General features: G+C 42.1%; 1 protein-coding gene across 4 annotated transcripts in view; it reads left to right on the top strand.

Annotated features, from left to right (window-relative positions):
- The window catches only part of PHLDB2 (pleckstrin homology like domain family B member 2), a 483,232-nt gene that overhangs the window by 52,459 nt on the left and 407,674 nt on the right, over positions 1 to 23,099 (top strand). For all 4 annotated transcript variants that reach the window (XM_069204939.1, XM_069204938.1, XM_069204937.1 and 1 more), the window contains one exon: positions 21,057 to 22,409. In XM_069204939.1, coding sequence (XP_069061040.1) covers positions 21,072 to 22,409 — 1,338 coding nt within the window. In that variant the 5' untranslated portion in view covers positions 21,057 to 21,071. The remainder of the gene's footprint in view (positions 1 to 21,056; positions 22,410 to 23,099) is intronic.

Here is a 23,099-nt window from a genome sequence, read left to right as displayed (position 1 = left end):
GGGACACCAGAGGAGGAGCGGGGTGGCAGGAGGTGGCAGAAGTCGGAGGAATGGCGAAAAATGTACTTTTTTTATTTTGTATTTCTTTCTTGTTTTTTAGTTGACCCCCTTTCCTTGTCGTCCCCTCTCCCCCCGTTGACATCTGTGGCAGCCGCCACTGACACTCTTTCCCCTCAATTGCCCTAGAACCTGCCATGGCCCAAGATTCCCTGAATATACCCCACACCAACTTGCATTCCCCCCTCCCCCACTCACATTTGCCACCAAATAACTGTGTCTCTATAGTTATACCCCATTATGGAGAGAAAAAAACATAACTGTGCGGTGCAGGGGTGTGATTACGGGCCAGAATCATGATTTTGAACCCAGTAACTTTCTTACCCCTGCACTGTGCATCTGAAATCTGGCCACATGTGTTGAATACATTGTGGAAGAAAGAGAATTATATTAGTAGGACATATTTGTGCATGAAAGTAGGGAAAGGGTATCGGGTGCGCCATGTTAGGGAAATTAGGTTCCAGTGTGTCCAGTGAAGGATGTTTTCGTTGTGCATAACTGAGAATTTCTGCAAGTGCGTTGTGTTCCCATTAATAATGAAATACGATATTCTTGTGCACAGAAAGGCTTGAGTCACTGCGTTTTGTTCTGGAGTAAATTAAGAAATGCCTGGAGCACTTAAGCAATCCTGTGTGAAATCTGTTTGCATATACGGTCAAAGATTTCCGTTCTAACTTTAAGCTGTGTAATCACCTCTTAATTATTTCCAGAGAAGAATTCAATAAATAGGTCTCGAAGCAAATGGTCAGTTAGGAAAACAGAATTAAGTTGCTCCACAAATTCAGATCCCAATTTTACTGTCATGTAATCACTTGCATTTCACATGTGCTATTTTTGTATTTCGACTGTGCCGTTTTTCTGTTTTGTATTTCACTTTTGCAAATGATGCAACCTAGAAAAATCCTAACATTTCATTTGCGCAGGTGTGTATTTCGATTGCTCTCGCTATATAAATGTGTGAGCGTCCCAGAGAGACCCTTCCAGGGCACAAAATTAAAAAAAATAAACTCACGGGGCCCCGTATAGTCCTGTGAGGTTCTTGCGGGACTAAAATGTTTTTTAAAAACAGGGCGCATGTGAGGTGGGAATCTGTAGACCGTGGCTGCCTGTGGGGGTTTGCCACCTGCGGGGGTTGGCGCAGACCTAGGCAACAGGCCCTGTGGCCTCTCCCTGTTACACGTGGCCAAAGGCCATGAGCTGCGAGGGAAAGGGTTGGACACAGACGTATTGTATTTATATATTGTAATAAAGAAGTATGTAAAAAAAATAGAAATTCACTGAAAAAAACAAAGGGTGAAATGGAGTTATACATACGTAAGGTAGCCAGATTTTAACCTCTGTTAAAATACCTTGGCAATTCACTGAAAAAAAAAAACATTAAAGTGTAGTTATGCATAGGTATTCCAATAATAACAAAAATACAATTTTAAAACAACAAAAAACTGAAATTGACGACTTATACATAATTGGTATGACATAAGTAGAACTTGCAAGTCTATGATGCACTGCTTATGACTGCACATATTACATCACTGCTGACATCTGAAATCTACGGCAGCGCAAGTTATACGTATGTTAGGTAGGTATAACTGGTGTATTTCAGTGTTTGTGTGGAATGTTCATGTTAAATCGATGCTGATTAATGCAAAACTGTTGGGGCAGATAAAAGATTGAGGATGACGGGTCTAACCTTGATAAAACCTGTGCACGCTACAACCTTGCATGTTGCTACTCCGCTTCTTCTTGTGAAAAATATAAAAATGTGGTCATATGGTAAAAAAAAATGCACAAATTTACAGCACATGGTGGTAAAAGCAGTGACATGTGCAAATGTACAATTGTGTGGATGTTCAATGTATTTTGTTATAAGGTAATTGCATTTATATAGTGATTAGTACCCCAACTCAGACACAGAAGCACTTTTTGGCAGGAAACACGCTTTTCCAGAACCCAAAGTTAATGGTTAATCCTGTGGCTATTGGCTATTGATGCCTGTTGTTGGTTTTTGGGATATGTCTGTTGCGCTCAAAAAAACTATCCATGCATTTACTCCAGTTACTTTTTAGTAGATTAAGCTAACATTAGGTTGACTTCACGGTAATGGTTAGTGGCATGAGTAGATAGGCTAGAGGAGGTTAGGTATTAATAAAGTGTAGGAATTTGGATTCAAAGAAGGAGAGGTTGTGATCTATGAAGTGGGTTGTGGGCAATTCACAGAAATACACTAATAAGAGTGTAAGGCAGCCATGCCTGCAACTGAGTAGGCCGCGCTCAGAGAGAGAGTAAAGCATGCAGAGGATGGAGGGTAAGGAGTGGGTCATTTGAGAGAAAGGAATGAGAGTGAGCAATCAATAGTTTGAAGTCAAGGTAATTTATTATGCATTGTTTTCGGAATATAGGGAAAGGAAGATTTTGACATAATATTAATTTTGAGCATGTGAAATTTGCAGAAAGATTGTTTTACAGTTATATGTGAGCAGGAGGAGTATGTTGTAGCATCTTTGGTGTTCTTTGTGGCTGTCAATGGAGTTTAAACGTTATCCTATGATAGGTCACATTAATAGCAAACATTATTACCGTATTTTTAGACTGCATACTTGGTTCTTTCTATTTTGAAATACTGCATTATGTGTGTGGCATGGATAGATAGCTGGTTCATTGGGTTTGATAAGATTTGGGTTAGTGTACAATCTCTGCTATTTTATTGATAATTTCACTTTATTCTTGTTTGAGGAAGGGGCTTAGATGGTATGTTTATACCGCAAGCTGAAAATATGACTAACCCACCGATTTGACCTTTATTCTCTGGCTCTTTTGCTGAGCAGCTGGGATAGTTGGCCTTAATCTCATGGAATGTGGCTGGCCTTCGTACAAAAAAGGAGATGCCAGAGTGGCTGGATGTGGTGGAACATTTTCATATAATCTGCTGCCAAGAGACTTGGCTAGTAACTCGGCCTCATATTAATAGATTTGTAACATATCATGCACCAGCCATCCCTTCCAGTTTGGAGCGGGCCAAGGGAGGTTTGGCTATTATCGTATCAGCCTCTATTGTGGGGTGCATTGTAAATGAAAAGGCCATTTTCCCATTCTATCAAGTTCTTGTGATAACTACAGGTAAACTCTTTGATTTGGTTCTGGTAAATTTTTATTATAATATATTTGATCAGTCAGAGACCAAAATAGTGGGTAAATTGGAGGACGTTCCACACAGGATATTGGCCACCCATGCAAAAGAAGGTGGTCATCACTTTTGTAGGTGATTTTAATATTGAGATGTGTACTTTGGGGAGGGGAATTTAGTATGTTGAATGTGTGATGAATTTAGTCCACCATTTATGCATTTTAAACATACATCTTATGGCAATGTCCTTAATTGGGTTATTTTTGCAAATCGTTTAGTGCCAACTCTAGATTACCATTATTTGACTACAGCTAGGATTCCAACCTATATGGGCCCAAGTTCAAATTCTATTATAGATCATGTCCTGATTTCAAAGAATTTAGTTTCGGCACTCGCGGGTTGTAAAGGTTTGGTTTCATGCATTAGTGACCACAATCCCCTTGTGTTAGTGCTTAACTAAACCTGCCCAGCAGAAAATTTGTCAACATCAAATAGAGTATAGTATTAATAAAGGGATGAGTCTTAAGTGGGAGCAATAGATTAGGACTCCTTTCATAGAGATTTTCAATTGCATAATCAAGAGGACATTGGCAATATTTTGCAGAAGGACGCTTACCTGGCTGAATTAGTAACTACATATAAAATGCTGGTTAATTACATGGCTGCTAAATTAAGAAAAAAGTGTCCAAAAAACTAAGGATAGCCCGATATGGTTTAATAATATGTTATCTAAAGCCCATATGCTTTTAATGCAAGCTCTAAAGAAAACCCCTCGGGTTCAAACTGAAGTAGCTCAAGCAAGGAACATTTATAAAGAGGCAACTGTAAGAAAGAAACTTGAACTTAGGGTAAAGACCTGGAATGCCTTTTTTATCTATTTGTAAACTAGCTTAATCCTTTAGGTGAGGCCCTGCCGAAAGTTTAATGTGTAATTCCTTGTCAGGAGTGGGTAGCGTACTTTTCTAAAATTTTTGGTCCCAAAGAACAGCTTTCTAATATAGTCTCTAGGAAGGAGGTTACATGTGATTTGAGTGCTAACTTGGAAATATGCAATTCAATCATGGTGTCTGATGTAATGCTAGCCATCTAGGGCTCTCCATCAGGGAAAGCCCCGGAACCAGATAGAATACCATCTGATGTATTTAAATCCTTCCCACAGTTTTGGGCACCATTATTAACTAGTGTTATAAAAAGGGCAATAATGGGCCCTTTAGTTAAAACTTGGCAGGAGGCCACTATCATACCTATATTCCAAAAAGGGGACAAGAGTCAACCCTCCTGCTACCGCCCAATCTCGCTTCTAGATAGTACAATAAAGATTTTAGGAAGGGTCATACTGTCCAAATTGGAAGTGTGGGCAACAGACAATCATGGGCTCTCGAACCTGGAGTTCGGATTCAGGCCAGGCTTGGGGACAGCTGAACAACCATTGAATCTTTCCTTAATCGTGAAGACATATACCAAGGGCAAGAAAGGGTGTGGTTCTAATTGCTCGAACAGCTAATGCTCTTCAGCTATTGATAGATTATTTTAATAGTTTCCTGGTTAGTTTAATACTCAGGACAAATCCAACAAAATCCTTCATAATGAAATGTGGCTCCAAACAATCAAAGTCCAGAAATTCCTTATTGAATGGTGAGGAAATTAAGAAAACTCCCCATTTCACACTCTTGGGTATTCTGTTTGATATAGATTTTAGCTGGAAGTTTTTCCTGAATGGTGAGATGTGCAATTTCAGCAGGGAATTTATGCAGCTTTTAGATTTTCCCGAAGGTTAGGTTACAAACCAACAAGAAAGATCCTTTGTATTTTTAAAAGCAAATGTGTGTCTGTTGCTACGTTTGGGGCACGAGTACGGGGGTACAGAAACCGCAAAGCATTACAAATTATCGAAAATACGTTTTTAAGAAGATTGCTAGCAGTTTCACATTATACTCCAGTGTATTTTTCCCATGAAGACGTTGGGCTTGCCTATGTTGACGATCTTGATAAGCTGCAGCCCATGCTACTATGGCATAGAATCTGGAAGAACGCAGAAGCCCAGCTTTGCAAAACAATACTAATGGACTGCCTGAAATTGGATAACTGTCTAGAAATCCCTTGGCTTAAATGCATTAAAACTAACTTTGAAAGGTTGGGCTTTCCTGCTTTCTTCGATGACCCCGAAAGTTTGGCTGGCATCCCGTTAAGTCATATTAAAGACCTTCTTAAACGATATGCTTGGAGGCTGCAGTCTGAAATTAATAATGGGGGACAAGATAGCCTCTTCACGAGTTCTCACCCCACCCTGCCCTTTATTTACAGATTATTAATAATGAGAGACATATGTTTTTATTAACAAGTTTTTGTCTTCAATCTATTCACTACTTGCGGCCTTTCCTGTAAGAGGCACATGGTTTTCATTGTTTCCCCATTGTCATTGTGAAATGCCGGCTGCTCAAAGTACTATGCACTTTTTTTGCTATTTTGCACATTTTATACACTCCAGAGAAGGCAGTTTTTGCGCCCAGTTTTGAAGAATTCTGGAACAAGATCGCATGTCGCTGCATTAACCTATTTGCATGAATTGGGGAGTGAATTGGTTATTTATGCTATCTTAAATTATATCTTAAGTGCTTTGAAGCTACGTTCTAGATATTGAGTCATATTTTTTTATGATTATAGCTTTAACTTATTCTCTACTGGTTTTGTAATATTTTACTTGTTTTCAATATTATGTATTTTATTATATTTTAGTGTTTTTATTGTTGTGTGTTGTGACTTTTATGGTTCTTAAGAACCGAATAAAGTGTATTTGATGATGATGTTTAGAAAGGGGATTGGATTGCTCTGATTCTCTCTTGATCTTAGTAAGGGGATATTTGTAAGTTGATTGTGCTGAATTGATTCTCCCTTGATCATGCAAGGTACTGCAGGACAATCTAGCTGTAGCCAAAGAGGCCAAAATGTGTGTTGCCTATCTTCCTTATGAATGACATCATACAGATTCTCTGGGGGATCACGTTCGGAATAACCAAATGTTAATCATTCTTCTGAACTCCAAGTGGTTCTCTGTTGCTCTGTTTGCAGGTAGGAAATTCCATAATTTTGTGGCCTGAAAATGGCATGTAGTGCCACTGAAAGCTGTAATTAATAGACGTGGCACAAGCCTGGAGGTTTTTTTTGGTTGGAAGTATTTGGTGACTTCTAATTGAAATTATATTGGTCCTTTGCTAAAAATCTTGTTGGGAGTGATGCATATTAGCGTGAAAGGCAATCGTCTTGAAATTGGAAGTTTGTGTAGAGCCTTCAAGACAACAGAGATGCAAGCTTGCATCTTTACATTTACAAGTAGTCTTGCTGCTGAATTCTGCGTTCTCTGCAGACTTCTTGTGATTGAGTGGAATCCCCCGGTATAGTCTGTTAGCCGAATCCAGTTTATGTTGCATAATGTTGTTGCTTGTATTTTTTTGAGAAAATCCAAGATGTGCATTGATTCATGGAAGTGTTTTCATCATGCAGAAAGTTTCTTTAGACAGCATGTCCACTTGAGCATTTATGGACAGTGCAGAATCCAAGACATTCCCAAGATGTTGTACTTCTTTACCCTGTTCATTTCACCAGACATTTAAGGATCATAACATTTCCATTATCTGCAGGTCAATATTTCAGTTTTTGAAGAATTTAACTTGAGATGATTCCATGGTATCCATTGATATATGATTATGAAGTATGTCCTTTGAATTTTCTAAATTTAGAATAATATGTGTATCATCCCTGTAGTAGGAGCTGGTGTTGTTACATAGTGTTCCAATGCTGTCTCAAGTCTCTAAAGTTGGAGACTGCGCCTGTGAAGCTATCTTTCAGAACAGCAAAACCCGTGGTAAGGTTTACTTGAATAGTGCATGAAAACTATTAGGTGTAAGTGTGCTCTATAAACAGTTATTAACATTAATACATGAATTGTTTTTATGGCTAGAGGCACATTGACCTCTATGTTTCCTTCCGTCTATTAAGAACTCAAGCAATTTATTGTGCTATTATTCTGCAAATATTGATCTTCTCAGCCTATTGTGTGGTTTATATGCCTTTCCTAATGTGGCCAGCTTTAAAATTGTGTCTTATGAAAGTTCTGAGAAAAGTATTGTCTCGGACATAAATATAATTCCTCCGAATGCATAATTGAGATCTCTCCAAGGGAACATCAGAGTATAATGTCAGTGAGCGTCCCTTTGTCATTAGCCATGCAGTTGTAAAGGGGACTTTGCAATCGGTAGATAAATTGACAGTTATATTCCAGCTCTAATTAGTGATATACTTGTTATTATCGATTCCCTCACAAACATACACTTGTAAACTCACACACACACATATACTTACACTCACGAACACTCATACACAGATACCTTCAGATGCATGAAACCTACAGTAACATCCGCATTTACTGTCATTATTATGCAGCTTTTCCCTATGAGCTACTATACACTCATAGTTCACACAACAAAATACCCGGGTCTAACACTGAGAGTAAGCTACAAACCTAAATTAACGAAGGAGTACCCCTTTATTAGGACAAAATCCCTCACCTACCAAAGGTGCCATGATTCATCATTGGGATTCTTCTCACTCTGTGACACGATGCGGGCTAAAACTCCTTCTCTAATCGGGAGGAGCTCTTCGGATATTTTAATATTTAGTAGTAATCCCTATGGAGCCAACCGGGTGGTGAGGGTAGCAGAGCAGAGTGTACTATGTGTACACAAAAAGTGATGTGGAAGTGATTAAAGCTAACTCCAGAGAAGGCGTTCAATTATCCTTGTCTGACTGGGTCAGGATTACAAAAGAGAAGAGACAAAGCAGCTGTCAAATAACCCTGACTTTTTGTGTCACGGTCAAACACTCACCGGAATATAAGGAGTGATTACTTACCTGGATAACTGCACACATTATCGATTTTCACCCTGCTGATTTTGACACATGCATGCACATTTGTGTGGAAGGCATAATACTGAACACTGACAGATGCAATATTGACTGTTCCCTCAATATAACCTCGCAATATTTATCTCCCCTTGGGACAACGTGCCACTGGTGGACATACCACGGACTCTCCCAGCAGCAAACCAAGAACTGAAATCCAAATGACCACACATGGTTGCAGACAAGCTTATAATTGCAGAGTGACTGAATTCTGAGAAAAGTTTACTATAGTAACCCTAAGTTGTTTTCGTATACATCCCACAGCAAGTGATGGAGATCACTACACGAAGACGGCGTACTATTACTTTGAGCGACATTTTCAGTGCCTACATTTGTTTGCAGAATTTGATCAGCAGTGACAGTATGGTAAAATTATTGACAAGATGCTAATGTGGCTTCTCGATGTCAGCCCTGGATATTCTTGTAAATCCTCAGCAACATGTGAAAACAATACTTCTTACTATGATTTTCAACCTCTTCCTTTTTGAAGGCTAAAAGGAAAATAAAGTTCATGAATAAACTTGAAATCAGTCTGCAAATGTCAATCTTGCACTTTATTTCTCTCTCTTTTTCATCTATGAAGTAAAAGGATAGTGATACGAATGCCATAAGCTGTTTCATATCCGGGGCAGATTTTGTATTTGCTTTTTTTATTATTTGCCTATATTGTTTTTGCTTGTTTTTATTTATGGAGCACACAGGTGCCCTATTTATATTTTTCAATGTGCTGTTATCTTTTGTGCATGTATAGAGCACTCTGTCATCTGGTTCAGTTCCAGTCCCTGCTGACCAAGGGAGAGCTCTCTGTATTCTAATGACTAGCCATTGGGACAGCTCTCTCCAATAGATTTATCTGTAGGTAATAGAGATACCAATCGCATAGTACTTAGCCGCTGGTAAGATATTCTAATGCCCTTCCTACGCCAGGGCACCAGTGAAATTAGATTGATTCTATATTTAAATTTGCAAGAGTTGAACCCTATGAATCCTTCTAGTACTTGCAAAATGGGCTGAGACAGCGATCTCCCTGTAGTGGAGCTCATGGCTTTACCATGTCCTTTTCTCACAGGACAGCGAAAGCCAGCCCAGCGTAACCAGCCAAGAATGACCATCTAACACTTAATGTATGCTGATGGTTGCAGGAGATGGCTTCTGGAATTCAGTTTTGAAGATAGACATTTTTCATCATCAGCCTTTTACCCAGAGTAGTGAAGAGAAAGGCAGAGAAGGAAGAAAGAAAGAGACAAAGATCAAAGTGAAAATCGGAGAAAGCAAATACGAGTAGTAATCTGCAGTGGTGAGATAAATACCACCCTCCACTGTGTTTGTTCAAGTAAGGCATGAATGATTGAATATATCACTGCCAATTGATCTATGAGGAGAGAAGATTCCCTTGCAAGCGCGGTCAGATCTGGGACCATTGGAAAAACAATTTTCATTTTGTCTTGCCACCCCTGTGAAGTTAATGTCTGTAGGTGTTGCTTTTACCACATTAGTAATAAAACACCCATATGATTTTCACCTACTACACATTATCTCCATCTGACTTATAGTCCCTATAAGTAAGCAGAATGCACATGTAAATTTAGCAAAATCAAACTGTATTGTCTAAACCTAGATCTAAAAATCTGAAGTTTGAAGGGATGTCTGGAGTCTCACACAATATGTAGAACAATCTTCAACTGATTCATTCAGAAAAACTGTAGGGATATCTGCCAGCTAGAGCAGTTTGTGGAAGTCTAACACAGGCCTTAAAAACTACAAGAAGGCAATTTAAGACATCCTGTGAGACAGAGGGAGCGTTTTTAGGGTCGAGTCTGTGAGTGCATGCACTAGCGCATGCGTCTCGCTTGCGGGACTCTGTTGTGTACAGTAAAGGGCTTGGATTCTGCCTGCCGCTCACCATTTGTTGGTTTCTGTGGCACTCTTCTTTACAGCCTTGTAATTCGTCCACTTCAGGCCTGGAATCATTTCCGTTCCTCTCTGTGGCACAGGGACCAAGCGCTGATGTATTTAACTTAATTTAGGGCCTGTCCGTCTCTCCCGCTGTGATCAAGGTACTATTTTGTTCTTTTAAACTTCTAGTGACCTGCAAACAGAAGGCTTGTAACAGGCTAAAACGTGCCCAGCAGGGCAAACAAAATAGCAACATTTTCTGTTTTATAGCTAACATTCTTTTATTTGCCAAGTCGTCTTTTGTCACATTCCACTCATGTTTTATTTATTTTTTGCTTGTGGGCTCTCTTCTCAAAAGATTATTTTGCCCAAAATATTGCGCTGCAAACGTGTTCCTTTATCAGGTGTAATATATGAAATGATGCTTTAACACAGAATTGTGCAATACACCCCAGTTCACCCCACTCCAATCCACCCCACTCCAATCTACCCCATTTCACCTAACTTATCTCCACCCCAATATAGTCCAACCCCCATTCCAATCCTCTGAACCCACTCCAATCTTATCTGCCCCACTCCTATACGCCCCATTCTAATCCAAAACAGTCTTCACCACTCCAAAACAATATGATCCCCTCCAGTCCAAAACAATATGCCCCACTCCTATCTACCCCAGTCCAATCTGCCCCACTCCAATACAAAGCAATCTTACCTAATCCAAAACAGTCTGCCCTACAGCAATCTGCTCCACCCCAATCCAAAACAATCTAACCCTCTCCAATTTACTCCATTGCAATCTAAAATAATCTGCCCCACTCCATTACAAAACAATCTGCCCCACTCTAGTCCATCTAACTCCAATCTGCTCTACTTTAATCCAAAACAATCTGCCCCACTCCCATCTGCCCCACTCCAATCCAAAACAATATGTCCCACTTGAATCCACCCCACACCACTCCAAAACAATCTGTCCCATTTTAATCTGCCCCACTCATTTTGTCTCATTTTGTCTCACTTCAATCCAAAACAATCTGCCCCACTCCAATCCACCCTACTCCAGTCTGCCCTATTCCACTCCAAAACAATCTGTCCCACTCCAATCTGCCCCACTTCAATCCAAAACAATATGCTCCACTTCAATCCAAAACAACCTGCCCCACTCCAATCCATTTCAATCTGCCGTACTCCAATCGGCCCCACTTTATTTTAAAACAATTTGCCCCACACCAACCTGCACCTCTCCACACTGCCCCACTCTAATCCCACATTATCCACTCCAATCCACCCCACTCCCATCCAATCCACCCTACATCAGCCAAATCCACTGCTCTCCAGTCCACCCTAATACAATCCGCCCCACTCCAGTCCAAAACAATATGCCCACTCTAATCCAAAACTATCTGTCCCACTCCAATCCGCCCTCTCCAATCTGCCCCATTCCAATCAGAAACGGTTTCCCCCACTCCAATCCAGAACAATCTGCCCCACTCCAATCTAAATCAATCTGCCCCACTCCAATCCAGAACAATCTGCCCCACTCCAATCTAAATCAATCTGCCCCACTCCAATCCAAAACAATCTGCCCTTCTTCAATCCAAAACAACCTGCCCCACTCCAATCAATTTCAATCAGCCACACTCCAATCTGCCCCATTTTATTTCAAAACAACGTGCACCACTCCACCTTGCCCTATTCCAATCCAAAACACCTCACCCCAATCCAATCTACCCCACTCAAACCCAATTCACCCACTCCAATCCACCCTACTACAATCTGACCCACCCTACTCCAATCCACTCCACCCCACTCCAATCCAATCCACCCCAATCCAGTCCAGTCCATTCTACCCCACTCCAATTCAATACACCTCACCCCAATTCAATCCACCCACTACACTCCAATCCACCCCACCCTAGTACAATCCACCTGACTCCAGTCTGATCCACCCAACTCCAGTCCAACCCACTCGACTCCACTCCAACCCACACCACTCCAGTCCATCCCACCCCACTCCAATCAAACCTGCCCTACACCAATCCAATCCACCCATACCACCCCAGTCCAACCCACTCCAATACAATCCACATGAATCCACCCTACCCGAGTCTAATCCGCCCCACTCCAAACCACCTTAACCTACCCCACTTCAATCCAGTCCACCCCTCTCCAATCAATCCACCCCACACCAATCCAATCTACCCAACAGAAATCCAATCCACCACAGTCCAATCCACCCCACTCCAATTAATCCACCCCACTCCAATCCACTCAACCCAACCCAATACACCCCACCTCAAACTAATCCACCCCACCCCAATTCAATCCACCCCGCTCCCCCACCTCGCCCCATCCAGTCCACCCCAAATCCATCACACTCAATCAAATCCACCCCACCCCAGTCCAATCCACCCTAATCCAGTCCACCCTACCCCACCCTATTTCAATCCAATCCACCCCACTCCAATCCACCCCACTTCACTCTAATCAGTGGTCTAACAAAGGCACCCACAGCCCCGGGGGCCTGAGCTCCAGGGGGCCTAAGCTCGCTCCAGGGGGCCCAAGCTCCTGGGGCCCCCCTCTGCACAGTCACTGTGCATGGGCGGCAGGCCCCTGACTAGGTCCAGTTAGAAGGGGCCCCCCTACAGGTACTTTGCAGTCCCCCCTTAAGTTTCATTATGCCACTGACTCTAATCTAGCCCACCCCACCCAGTTCAGTTCACCACCCTACAATCCAATCCAGCCAGCCTACCCCACCCCACTCCAGTCCACATCACCCCAATCCACCACATCCCAGTTCAGTCCAACCCGCTCCAGTCCAATACATCCACCCAACCATACTCCAATCCACCTCACCTCAATGCAATCCACCCCATTGCAATCCACTCCAATCCACCCCAATCCAGTCCAACACATCCCACCCCATTGCAATCCACCCCATCCCAATCCAGTCCACCCCACTCCAGTCCATCCACCCACTATCTACCCCACTCACTCCAATCCATCACACTCAACTCCAGTCCATCCACTCTATCCCATTCCAATCGATCCCACTCCAATCCCTCCAGGCCACCCCACTCCAGTCCACCCCACCCCACTCCAGTCCAATCCAGTGAATCAAATCCACCCCAGTAAAATCCAATCTACCTCAGTCCAGTCCATTCTAATCCACCCCACTCAAATCCACCCCAATCCTATCCACCTCCCCACACGCCCCACTCCACTCAATCCACCCCACCTGACCCTAGTCCATTCCTCCCCACTCTACTCCAATCCACCGCATTTCCTCAATTCATTCCAACCACTCCACTCTACTACACTCTCTGCTCCTGTGCCACTGAACCTTACTCCCCTTCACGCAACTCTACTCCTACTCAACTTTACACCATTCCAACAAATCCACTCTATGACTTTCTACTCCCCTACTCCACTCTGCCACTCCAGGCCACTAATTTATAGCCATGCTGAACAGCAGCCACACTGATATACAACATGGCAAAACACATTGCCAAAGCAAATAGCGCTCGCACAGACAAGACCTATTGGCTTTACCAACGCTTGTTATAGTTAGATTGTTTCCACTTAACAGATTGTTAGCTACCTTAAAAGTGCTTTTTCGCTTGTTTTCTTCAAAAACTGTAAATATATGTCTGCGGTTTAAGGCCTTGTCTCCAAAATAATCCCTGGCTCTTTTTGTGACCTTCCGTGACTTGAACCCAAAGATCTAACTCTTATGCCTCTAGCAGTTTGTAAGTGAAGAGGGATACATGTGTGTTTGCAACAGTCGATCGTATTTTCACTTGTGTTTTTGGTACTTCAGTGTCTGCTAAAATAAGTGTTTCCCCAGTTGAGCAAGTAATAAAAGTGTTACTTCGACCGTTCGATGACTTTATTTCATATGTAAAACAGTATCAACAAAGGGCCATATGTGTTGAGGCGTAAGTTAATAGACGACTTCCTGCGTTTCCTTTGGAAACGTGTCTGCGGATATCTGCATTTCCTCCGACAAACCTAAAACATTGAATCCCTTTTGTTAGCATAAGCAAACAATTTCGTATCCTCAAAAATAAACTTTGTGACCAAAGACCTCACACGTTAGAGAAAAGACTAATTTTTCACTCCGAGGTAAGAGATCTATGGCAGAGGTGGTCAGAGGTTGCCACGGCTGGAGTAATACCAAATTTCCTGCATTTTGACATACAGTAAGTGTACATACAGGACAGACACATTTTAATCATTTTAGACTTCATAGTTATCCTGAAAATCTGACACGGCTCTAGCCCTCCCGGGCCAAATTTGATGCGTCCGATCTTTCACAATTGCCTTTCTGTCAAATGCTCTCTTATCCTAAACTTATTTACATTGTAGCATACTTCCCCGACTAATAGCCGTGTTACATTCAATTCTAGGCTAGTGTAAGCCCCTCCCATCACCACTAGGCAAACTTAAACCACATGTCCTACCCTACCTCCTGCATGATTTCAAGCCTTGTGGAAGTTACTGCTCCTGGAAGGATAGTATACTGTACCAGAACTACCAGACCATGGAGGCGGTGCTTCCTCCTAATTTAATTCAATGCATCAATTGGGGTTCTGATGCATGTATCTGAGTGGCAGGAACACCACACTTTGTCACATTCTCTTGCATCCCACTGTCAGAAATGGAAGGTCATGGAAAGAAAGACAGAGCCTCGTGAAGGCTTTCTGGGACAGACAAACATGATGGTCTGCCAGAGATTAAGAATGGGATCCAAGATGCTGTCTGGCCAAGTAGCAAATCTGCTGAGATCCCTGCGAGCCTGGAGATGGCAGAGTTGGAAGAAACCATCCAGTAACTCTGTACCATTTTTTCCTACTTCATAAAATGGTGGGGGCTTTTCTGCTTGATCTTGAGGTTGACGGCAGAATAGCTTAATTTCCTTCTTGAATCAGAGTCAATTGCTCCCATTCAGGACTTCATTATTGGGCCACCAATCCTTTATCAAAATATAACAACTCTGGTCCCATGCTATGTGTGCTAGTAAATCATCGTATGTGGCTGTGTAACAGTGGGGGAGTGGCCATATGATGGTTGGTGTGTGACTCTATGAAGGGGTGTTTGTGAGTGCATTATAGTGGGAGAATGGCTGTGTTATATTGGGTGTGTTGGCATTCTTTGTGGCTGTATGATGGTTGGTGTGTACCGTCTGGTTAGTGGCTGTGTGGGCATATGATGCTGGGTGTTTGGCATAGGATAGTGTCAGTGGGTGTATTACGGCAGGTGTGTACCTAAATATGGTTGGGGTATATCAATGGGAGTGTGTGGATAAATGATGGTAAATGTGTGGCCTATGGGTTTGTTGGTTTATGATGCTTATTGTGTGGATGTATTATGGTGCAGGTGTTAGCGTATCATGTTGAGTGGGCATATGGTGGTGTGTGTGGGGTGGGTTGATACTGGGTGTGTTGGTGTATGATGTTGGCTGTTTGGGCATGTGATATTGAGTGTATTGTAATATGATGGTGGGTATAAGGGTGTATAATAGTAGGTGTGCGCCTATATGATGCCTGATGATGGTTGTACATATATGTGTTGTTGGTGTCTGGCATATGCAGGTATACGTGTGGCCATATTATTGTTGGTGTCTGCTGGTGAGTGTGAAGATGTGTGTAATGGTGAGCATATGTGCCTATAAAAGTAGTTATAGGAATAATATAGTGGGTTTCCGTTAATCTGATGGCTGCTGTATGGGTATGTTGTTACATGATGGTGAGTGTGTGAGCTTTTGATGGTTGAGTGTGTGAGTGTCTGAAGATGCATGGCCATTTGAAGGTGAGTGTGTGTTTTTATAATCACACCGCAAACACTGAGATAGATAAAAACAAATACATAGAAGTGTTCTGTTTTTACTGAGCCATCTACCTTGTCCAAGACTGGAGGTGTTTTGCAAACTATACCAACTATGAGAAATGGCAGGATAGCATGTGCTTCTTCTCGCATCCTGCCCAAGGGTCAGATGGATTTATTTATCCCTCTGTCTTGCCCAAGTGGACAGAATTCTTTGACAACTAAGGTCAAGGTGTTGTGTCACCCTCCATCTTGCCTTGCCAAAGGGCATGATGCTCAGGATCATTCCCACTCACACTCCTGCAGGCAGTTCACAAATTAAGGGTAATATGTACAAAATTTAGGCATACAGATTTCCTGAATGCGATTCTTACTGAATCGCAATTAAGAAATCACAATTAGTAATGTAAGAAAACATAAAGGTTTACAATACTGATTCCTAATGGGTCATAAATCAACGTACCTCATTAATTATCCGACCCATTAGGAATGATAGCCATCACAGGGATGGTGGTCTGCTGGTGCCAGCAGACCACCATGTCAGTAATTGCTTTTTGATAAAGCAAATTTTTTTTCAATAAAAAAAAATTGAAGTTTCACTTTTGAAGAGTAGATAATGGTCCGTGGGACCACTGCCTGCTCTTAATTGTTTTCTTTTTTTTTTTTACATTTTCATAGGGGAAGGGATCCTTTGGGGACCCCTTCCCATTTGTGAATTGTTACCACTACCTTATAGTAGTCACCAAAAAATGAATGCTTTGTAACCGTAATTGAATGCTTTGTAACCGTAATTCAGTTGCAAAACATTCATACATAGCACTGCAGTTCGGCATTTAAATGGACGCTCTAAACACGTCCCTTCCAAATGCTGAATCCCTAAACCAAATTGTGATTCGGTAACAAATTACCGAATCGTAATATGGAATTTGCAGATATGAAAATTCATTTTTGCAGTCAGGAGCTGGAAAGCAAAAGTGTTTTGTACACATGGCCCATAGTGCCTTTCCACTGCCGGCTCAGGAATGTGCCATGACATCGCAAACAGACTTCATTGTCCCTGCCCTGGGTATCAGAACCATAATATGCATTGATTTAACTGTTATTAAAGAGTGCCCCAGTATCACCTGAAAGCAGTCACTCAGCCCATGTGGTTAATACAGATGAGACAATAGAAATAAGTCCAAAATGGCCGACAAAAGTTCAACTCTGCAGACTACAGTAAATGTGATCCAGAGCCCCAGCAACCTTGTCTTTCATTTCATATTGAAAGGGCAGCAGGACCCTCTGAGCAGCAGGACTCTCTCTCATCAGTAACAAAGATGCAGCAGGCCGAATCAAGACAAACAGATGGTATTAGCTATAGTCACAAAGCAGTGGCGATGGAAGACTCAGCTTCCCTTCAGAAGTTTTTGTAATCTGAGGCCCATATTTACTGAGATTTTGTAGCAAGTTGTGTCACTTTTGTGACTCAGCCCTGACGCAAAATCCATGTTGGCATGTACTAAGCCTCGCAAAGTCGATTTGAGTGGCTTTATGTGGCTTAGTAAATCCAAAGGGCCTCACTTATGAGGCCCTAGCAGCAAACTGCACCACCGGAGCAAATTTTTTTTTTATACTCCAGTGGTGCAGTGTGCCAGCCCATATTTACAAGGCCATGCAAAGCCACCTTGTGCAGGTTTTCATGGTCTTATAAATGTGGTTACCTTTCACGGGTAACACTACATGAAAGGGGTGTTCCAAGGGTGTTGCTTGGGGTGTTCCCAAGCACCACTCATGAACCCGGAAGGAATCTGATGCATTTCCAGATTTACAAGTCTGGGAATTAGTCAGATTCCTATGCCATCACAGGCAAGAATGACCCAAAGGGAAGCAAACATAGAAAGAGGAAAACACCTCCTGTGATTGATTTTTGTGTAGGAATGAGTCCCTTCCTGCACAAAAACAATCGTCCCCGCAACACAGGCATCCTTGCACCATGATGCATGGGTGCCTGCGTTGGCACTAGGCAGTAATTTGTCACCAACGCAGGGGGAAAGGACAGAAATGCACTGTATCTTGAAGATGCGCTGCATTTCTGACCTTTCCCGGTGGCACAGGGAGGCGCAGCAAGGCACGTGCTGTGCTGCCCTACGCCATGGGCCTCGTAAAGGAGGCCCAAAGTACCATAATGCATTGCGTTACTTTGTGTTGGGTAGGCGTAACATGGATGGAGCATGAGCGTTCCTATGAATCTACCCATGTATTTTGATGCAAACCCAGATTTACAAAAACTTGTAAACCCGGGTTTGTGCCAAAACTGTGCATCTACCTGACAGAGTCGTAACAAGGAAATGAATTCTACATCACGGATAGAAAGAGGAAATTGCCTCTTAGTATTCTGTTTAAAAAAAAACAATCCTGTCTGTAACACAAACACCCTGACAGGTGCAAGGGTGCATGCACTGGGGCTAGGCTGCACACAGTGCAGCAATGCTAGGCGATATAGAGCATTTCTGCTCTCTTCCTTCCACATAGTGCAACACAGCAAGTTGCCTTGCAAATCTGTCCCTAAGTCACCATCCGACCATACATGAGGGGAAGGGCCTCATTCTTTCATCACCACACAGGATGGATGCTGCCTCACCATTCTCAGAAGAACTGGGCACAGACCACTTTACTTCTGCTGCAGTGCAGGGAGGATGTTTCACCCACAAAGACACCCAGCAAGTCACTCTCAGTGATCACCACAACAAACAGATGTGCTCATGGGAGTGCACGCAGTATAGATTTGTCCCGGGGCATGCAATTGAGTTTGAGTTTATTTGCCAGGTGGCCAGCTTAGAACACTTCCATCTCCAAATTAACCTCATCGTAGACCATCGTAGACTTCAAAAGCATTTGAATTGAGGTACTCCTGGAGATATTTAAACATTGAGGCCCATAGTTACTAAGATTTTGCGTGCAGTTGTGTCACTTTTGTGACTTTGCGTGGTGTGGTTTAGTAAATGCGAAGTGAAACAATGCAGCGCATAGGATTGCCTTGTGTTGCTTTGTGTTGGGTAGGCGTTACAGGGATGGAGCATGGGCTGTCCTGTGCATCCACCTATGGATTTTGACAAACTCAGATTTACAAAGACTTAAAAAACCTGAGTTTGCACCAAAATGGTGCACCTCCCCGACACAGGCATAACAGGGAGAAATATATTTATTTTTCCTTGTTATTTCATCCCTCTAGCCATGATGCATTCTGCATCACACACAGAAAGGAGTAATTGCCTCTTGAATTGTTTTTGTGCATGAAGGTGCACAAAAACAATCCTGACTGTACCGCAGATGCCCTTGTAGCGTGGCGCATGGGAGTCTACATTGGTGCTAGGCTGCCACAGTGAGCCAGTGCTAGGAGAGAGCACAAGTGCGACATATCTTAGTAGATATAGCACAGTTTCGCTCTCCCTTTCATGCAACCCAGCAAGTTGCCTTGCTGCGTTGCATGATACATTCGTAAATCTGCCCCTGAATGCACTCTCTAAGTCCACACTTTAGATTTGCTATTGGCTATTCGTGAATTTATCATAGATAGCTACTAATTGAAAGTAACCAAAAATTTAACTAGCATTACTAACAGAAATGGAAATAGTTCATAGGCAAGGACAATTTGGTAGCACGCTGTGTATGGCATATATAAAGTATGGTACCTTATTTATAAAAACAATGTCTCCGATACTTTTCCAACACAGAGTTATGTAGGCCTGAAACTATGTTCCTTGGTTTATGTAAAATCCTTCGTGGCTTTTACATTCATTTCTATACCATTGAATGAAATGAGTTACTTCACGAAGATATTTATATATATTTTAATTAGGTATTTTTATTTTATATATTTGGAGTTTGTATAAAGTGCTAGAAACCACTAGTTGTCTTCTCATTGTGCTTGGGAGAGGAAGGTAGCAAGAAAGGTGTCACCAAACCACTACAGCGTAAGTGTCTTCATTGATGGGAAAGCTTTAAGTTGAAGAAACAAATGCAGATACCAGTCTCGAGTGTGTGTAGGGCAGGAATACGTAGGGAGTAGTTGAAGTTAAGCCATACTTCTTACTGCTTTTAGACCTGGCTTGTGTCTCAGAAATACAGCCTATAAACTGAGCAAAGTAGAAACGTTTTCAGGCTGCTTCTAAACTTCAGTAAATCTTTTTCCAGTCTCATACATAGCTGGCAAGTGTTCCACAAGCAGGGGAACATCTATCAATAGTGCAGTAGGTGACAAGGCACCTCACTCGGGGGTGTGAAGAGCCACTGCGTCACAATTATAGCTGTTTTTTTATTGCCAAACATGGGCATGGGAATCAATTTTTTAAGTCCGGCTTTTGCCAAGACAATTTTGATTTTACTAAATGTTACTAACATTTTCTTTTTTAAGCTAGCCCTCTTCTATTATTGCGTCATTCACATTTTTCTTCCACCCACTACAACATATAGCATGGCAGAAGGTCTTTCCACTTCAGCCATTGGTTAACTGTGAGTGATGACATCATGCCCTTTCAGAAGGAGCACATCCAAACACAAAGTAGTGTTCTTAAGAGCCAGGAATTACTGTGGCAGCGTGTACCTTTTGAGACCAAAATATTTTTGCTTTTAGTCAATGTTTTTTGGATTGATGAAGGCCTGTCAGCTTCCCCATTGTAAGGCTTCGCAAACACCATGACAAAACAAGCACTAGCACAGTGAAAAGGCTGGCAGCCAACACCAGACCTGTCGGCTTTGCCAAAGCTTGTTCTTGCTTGCATTACAGCCCTTAGCACTCTTTCTACACCACAGTCCGAAGGGTGGAGCCCTGAACGTGGAGAGAAAATTCCAACAAATATTTTCAACCTAGGCGGTTGATTGGCCCATAGAATTTCTGTGCCTGATCTCTTACTGCTATTGTTTTGATCAAACATTTATGAGATGTGTGACTTGCCTTTTTGCTCTGTGTGTATAAGCTTGGTACAGGGTTTAATTATTTTCAATCCAATAATTTTGATGAAGTATTGTGCGGAAACATCTCTACTATATGCTCTGCTTTTATTTTACTCAAACGTGTTATATTTTTCATAATGGATAGACGTATTTAAATATATGATAAATTAAGAACATGTATTAATTTCACATTCATATTTTCTTTTGTCTAGTTAACCAAAATACATCCCGTTAATGATGGTTTATGTTTATATTTTTCCAGGTTTCTAATTAAAAGATGGCAGAATGCAGTCACATTGAACATTTGGATATGCAAAGACCAAATTTAGGAATTTATTCTGGGATGAATTCTCTTAACGGTGACATAAGAAACATTATGGATATACATACACAGAAAAAGTATTTATATAGTTCCAGTCCTGGAAGGAACATGTCTGAAGACTTTTCTGATTCCTACTTCACGCTGTCTCAGTTTGGCCGCGAAAGCCCTCGTTCTTTATCCGTGGCTTCTGATGTTCGAAATCCATCATCCTCTGCCAAGACACAAGGGGACACACCATTTTCCTACAACGGTCATCATGAAATAGAAAGAACCACTTCTACAAAATCTACCGCTTCTTGTCCGAGCTCTCCCCAGGACCACATGTACAGTCCTCGGAGGACGCATATTGGTGCCTATCCCCACAGTGACATAGAAATCTCATACCAACTCCTGGAAATGCCTCCATATATGAAAAACGACAGAAGTAAATCCCACAATAATGCCTACGCTGGGGTAGCAGAGGGAAGAAAAAGCACTGGCTCCCTTCTTCCCATGTGCAACAGAAGATCAGGAAGCGAAATTGTTCTTTCTTCTTCTAGCCGATCAGGAGCCACAAGCGTCCCTTCGAGTCCAAAGCAAGTCAGGAGGATGAATGGCCCAGACCACCATACACTTCAGCCAAGGGCATTAAAATACAAAATGGCTGCCAACGACGCCACTCTGGGCTCCAGTGCCAGAAAGTATGTGGGAGGCTCCCTTAGCCACATGGGTGCTTACAGCAGATCCCTTCCTAGGCTGTACAAATCTGTGGAAAACCAGGGGGTGCCTTTTAGTTTACCACCACAGCCTTCTTTTGACAAGACTAAGAGAAAAACACTTGGGGACAAAAATCTACCTCAGAATGGACACGAAACGGATAATTACCTTAATTTGTCTTCGACTACCTCTGTGATTTCTCCATTCCGAAATTCTACCCCAGACGGTACTCATTATAATAGCTCTGCTCTAAGTGTTCCGTCCAGCCCCCGGGTTGCTAGAAAAATGCGCCTCGCGTCTTCCTCGTCCTGCGGCAGTGACGAGTTTGAGAGGCTGGGACTCCAAGTTTCTAACCCTACTCACCTTTTTCCTGCGGTTGACATGGACAGCATTTTTTCTGTGGGGAAAAATGCTTCATATTCGAAAGAGTTGGACAAAGCAGATTTGGAGAGACCAAAGCTGACAGGCAATGCTCTATCACCTTCTTTGCGGGAGAGAAAGAACAGTATTGGGTCTGTTTTGGAAGGCGATGACCTCCTGGATTACCACAGAAAACAGAGAGAAGAAAGGCTGAGAGAACAAGAGATCGAACGTCTGGTAATCATTTAGCAATTACGCTGCACAAAATTTAAATGTATCTTGCAAATTGCTATGTTTAAAGGTTCACAAGTGTTGTAACACTGGTTTTCTACAGCTTTATTTTAAGTTGTGATCCTTTAGCTTGGAGGGATGTGACACATGCAATAATAGTACGATGTTGATGTTTTGGTATCCAACATTTTATATAAGCTTTTAGGCAAAAAACTATTCACCACCACTTTATTTCTGTTTTTGCAGCAACTTTAATTCAGTTTTTGGATTGTCACGTTACACTTTTTATTTACTTGTACATACTTAGGCCCATATTTATACTTTTTAGCGCCGCGTTTGCGCCGCTTTTGACGCAAAGTCGGTGCAAACTTACAAAATACAATTGTATTTTGCAAGTTTGCTCCGCTTTTGCGTCAAAAAATGATGCAAATGCGGCGCTAAACAAGTATAAATATGGGCCTTAGCATTTTTCAACAAGGATGAGTAACTTTGCCGATTCTGAGCTTACTATTTATTTTCTACACCAGTAATGATGGTATGTTCTCTAAAGCCTGCCACTGTGTAAAGGCGTGGCGTTCCCTTGTGCTGGTGATAGGGGGCTGATGTAATCAGACATTGTCAGAACCCTCTCCTATGCCATTTTGAAGACACACATCCTGAACTTTATGCGTCTTCTGTCATGTAAACAAGTTTTTC

Source organism: Pleurodeles waltl, chromosome 8, assembly GCF_031143425.1.
Source record: "Pleurodeles waltl isolate 20211129_DDA chromosome 8, aPleWal1.hap1.20221129, whole genome shotgun sequence".
In the NCBI taxonomy this organism is placed as follows: Eukaryota; Metazoa; Chordata; class Amphibia; order Caudata; family Salamandridae; genus Pleurodeles; species Pleurodeles waltl.
Note: the sequence above shows the minus strand (reverse complement) of the source record. Positions and strands in the feature narration are given on the sequence as shown.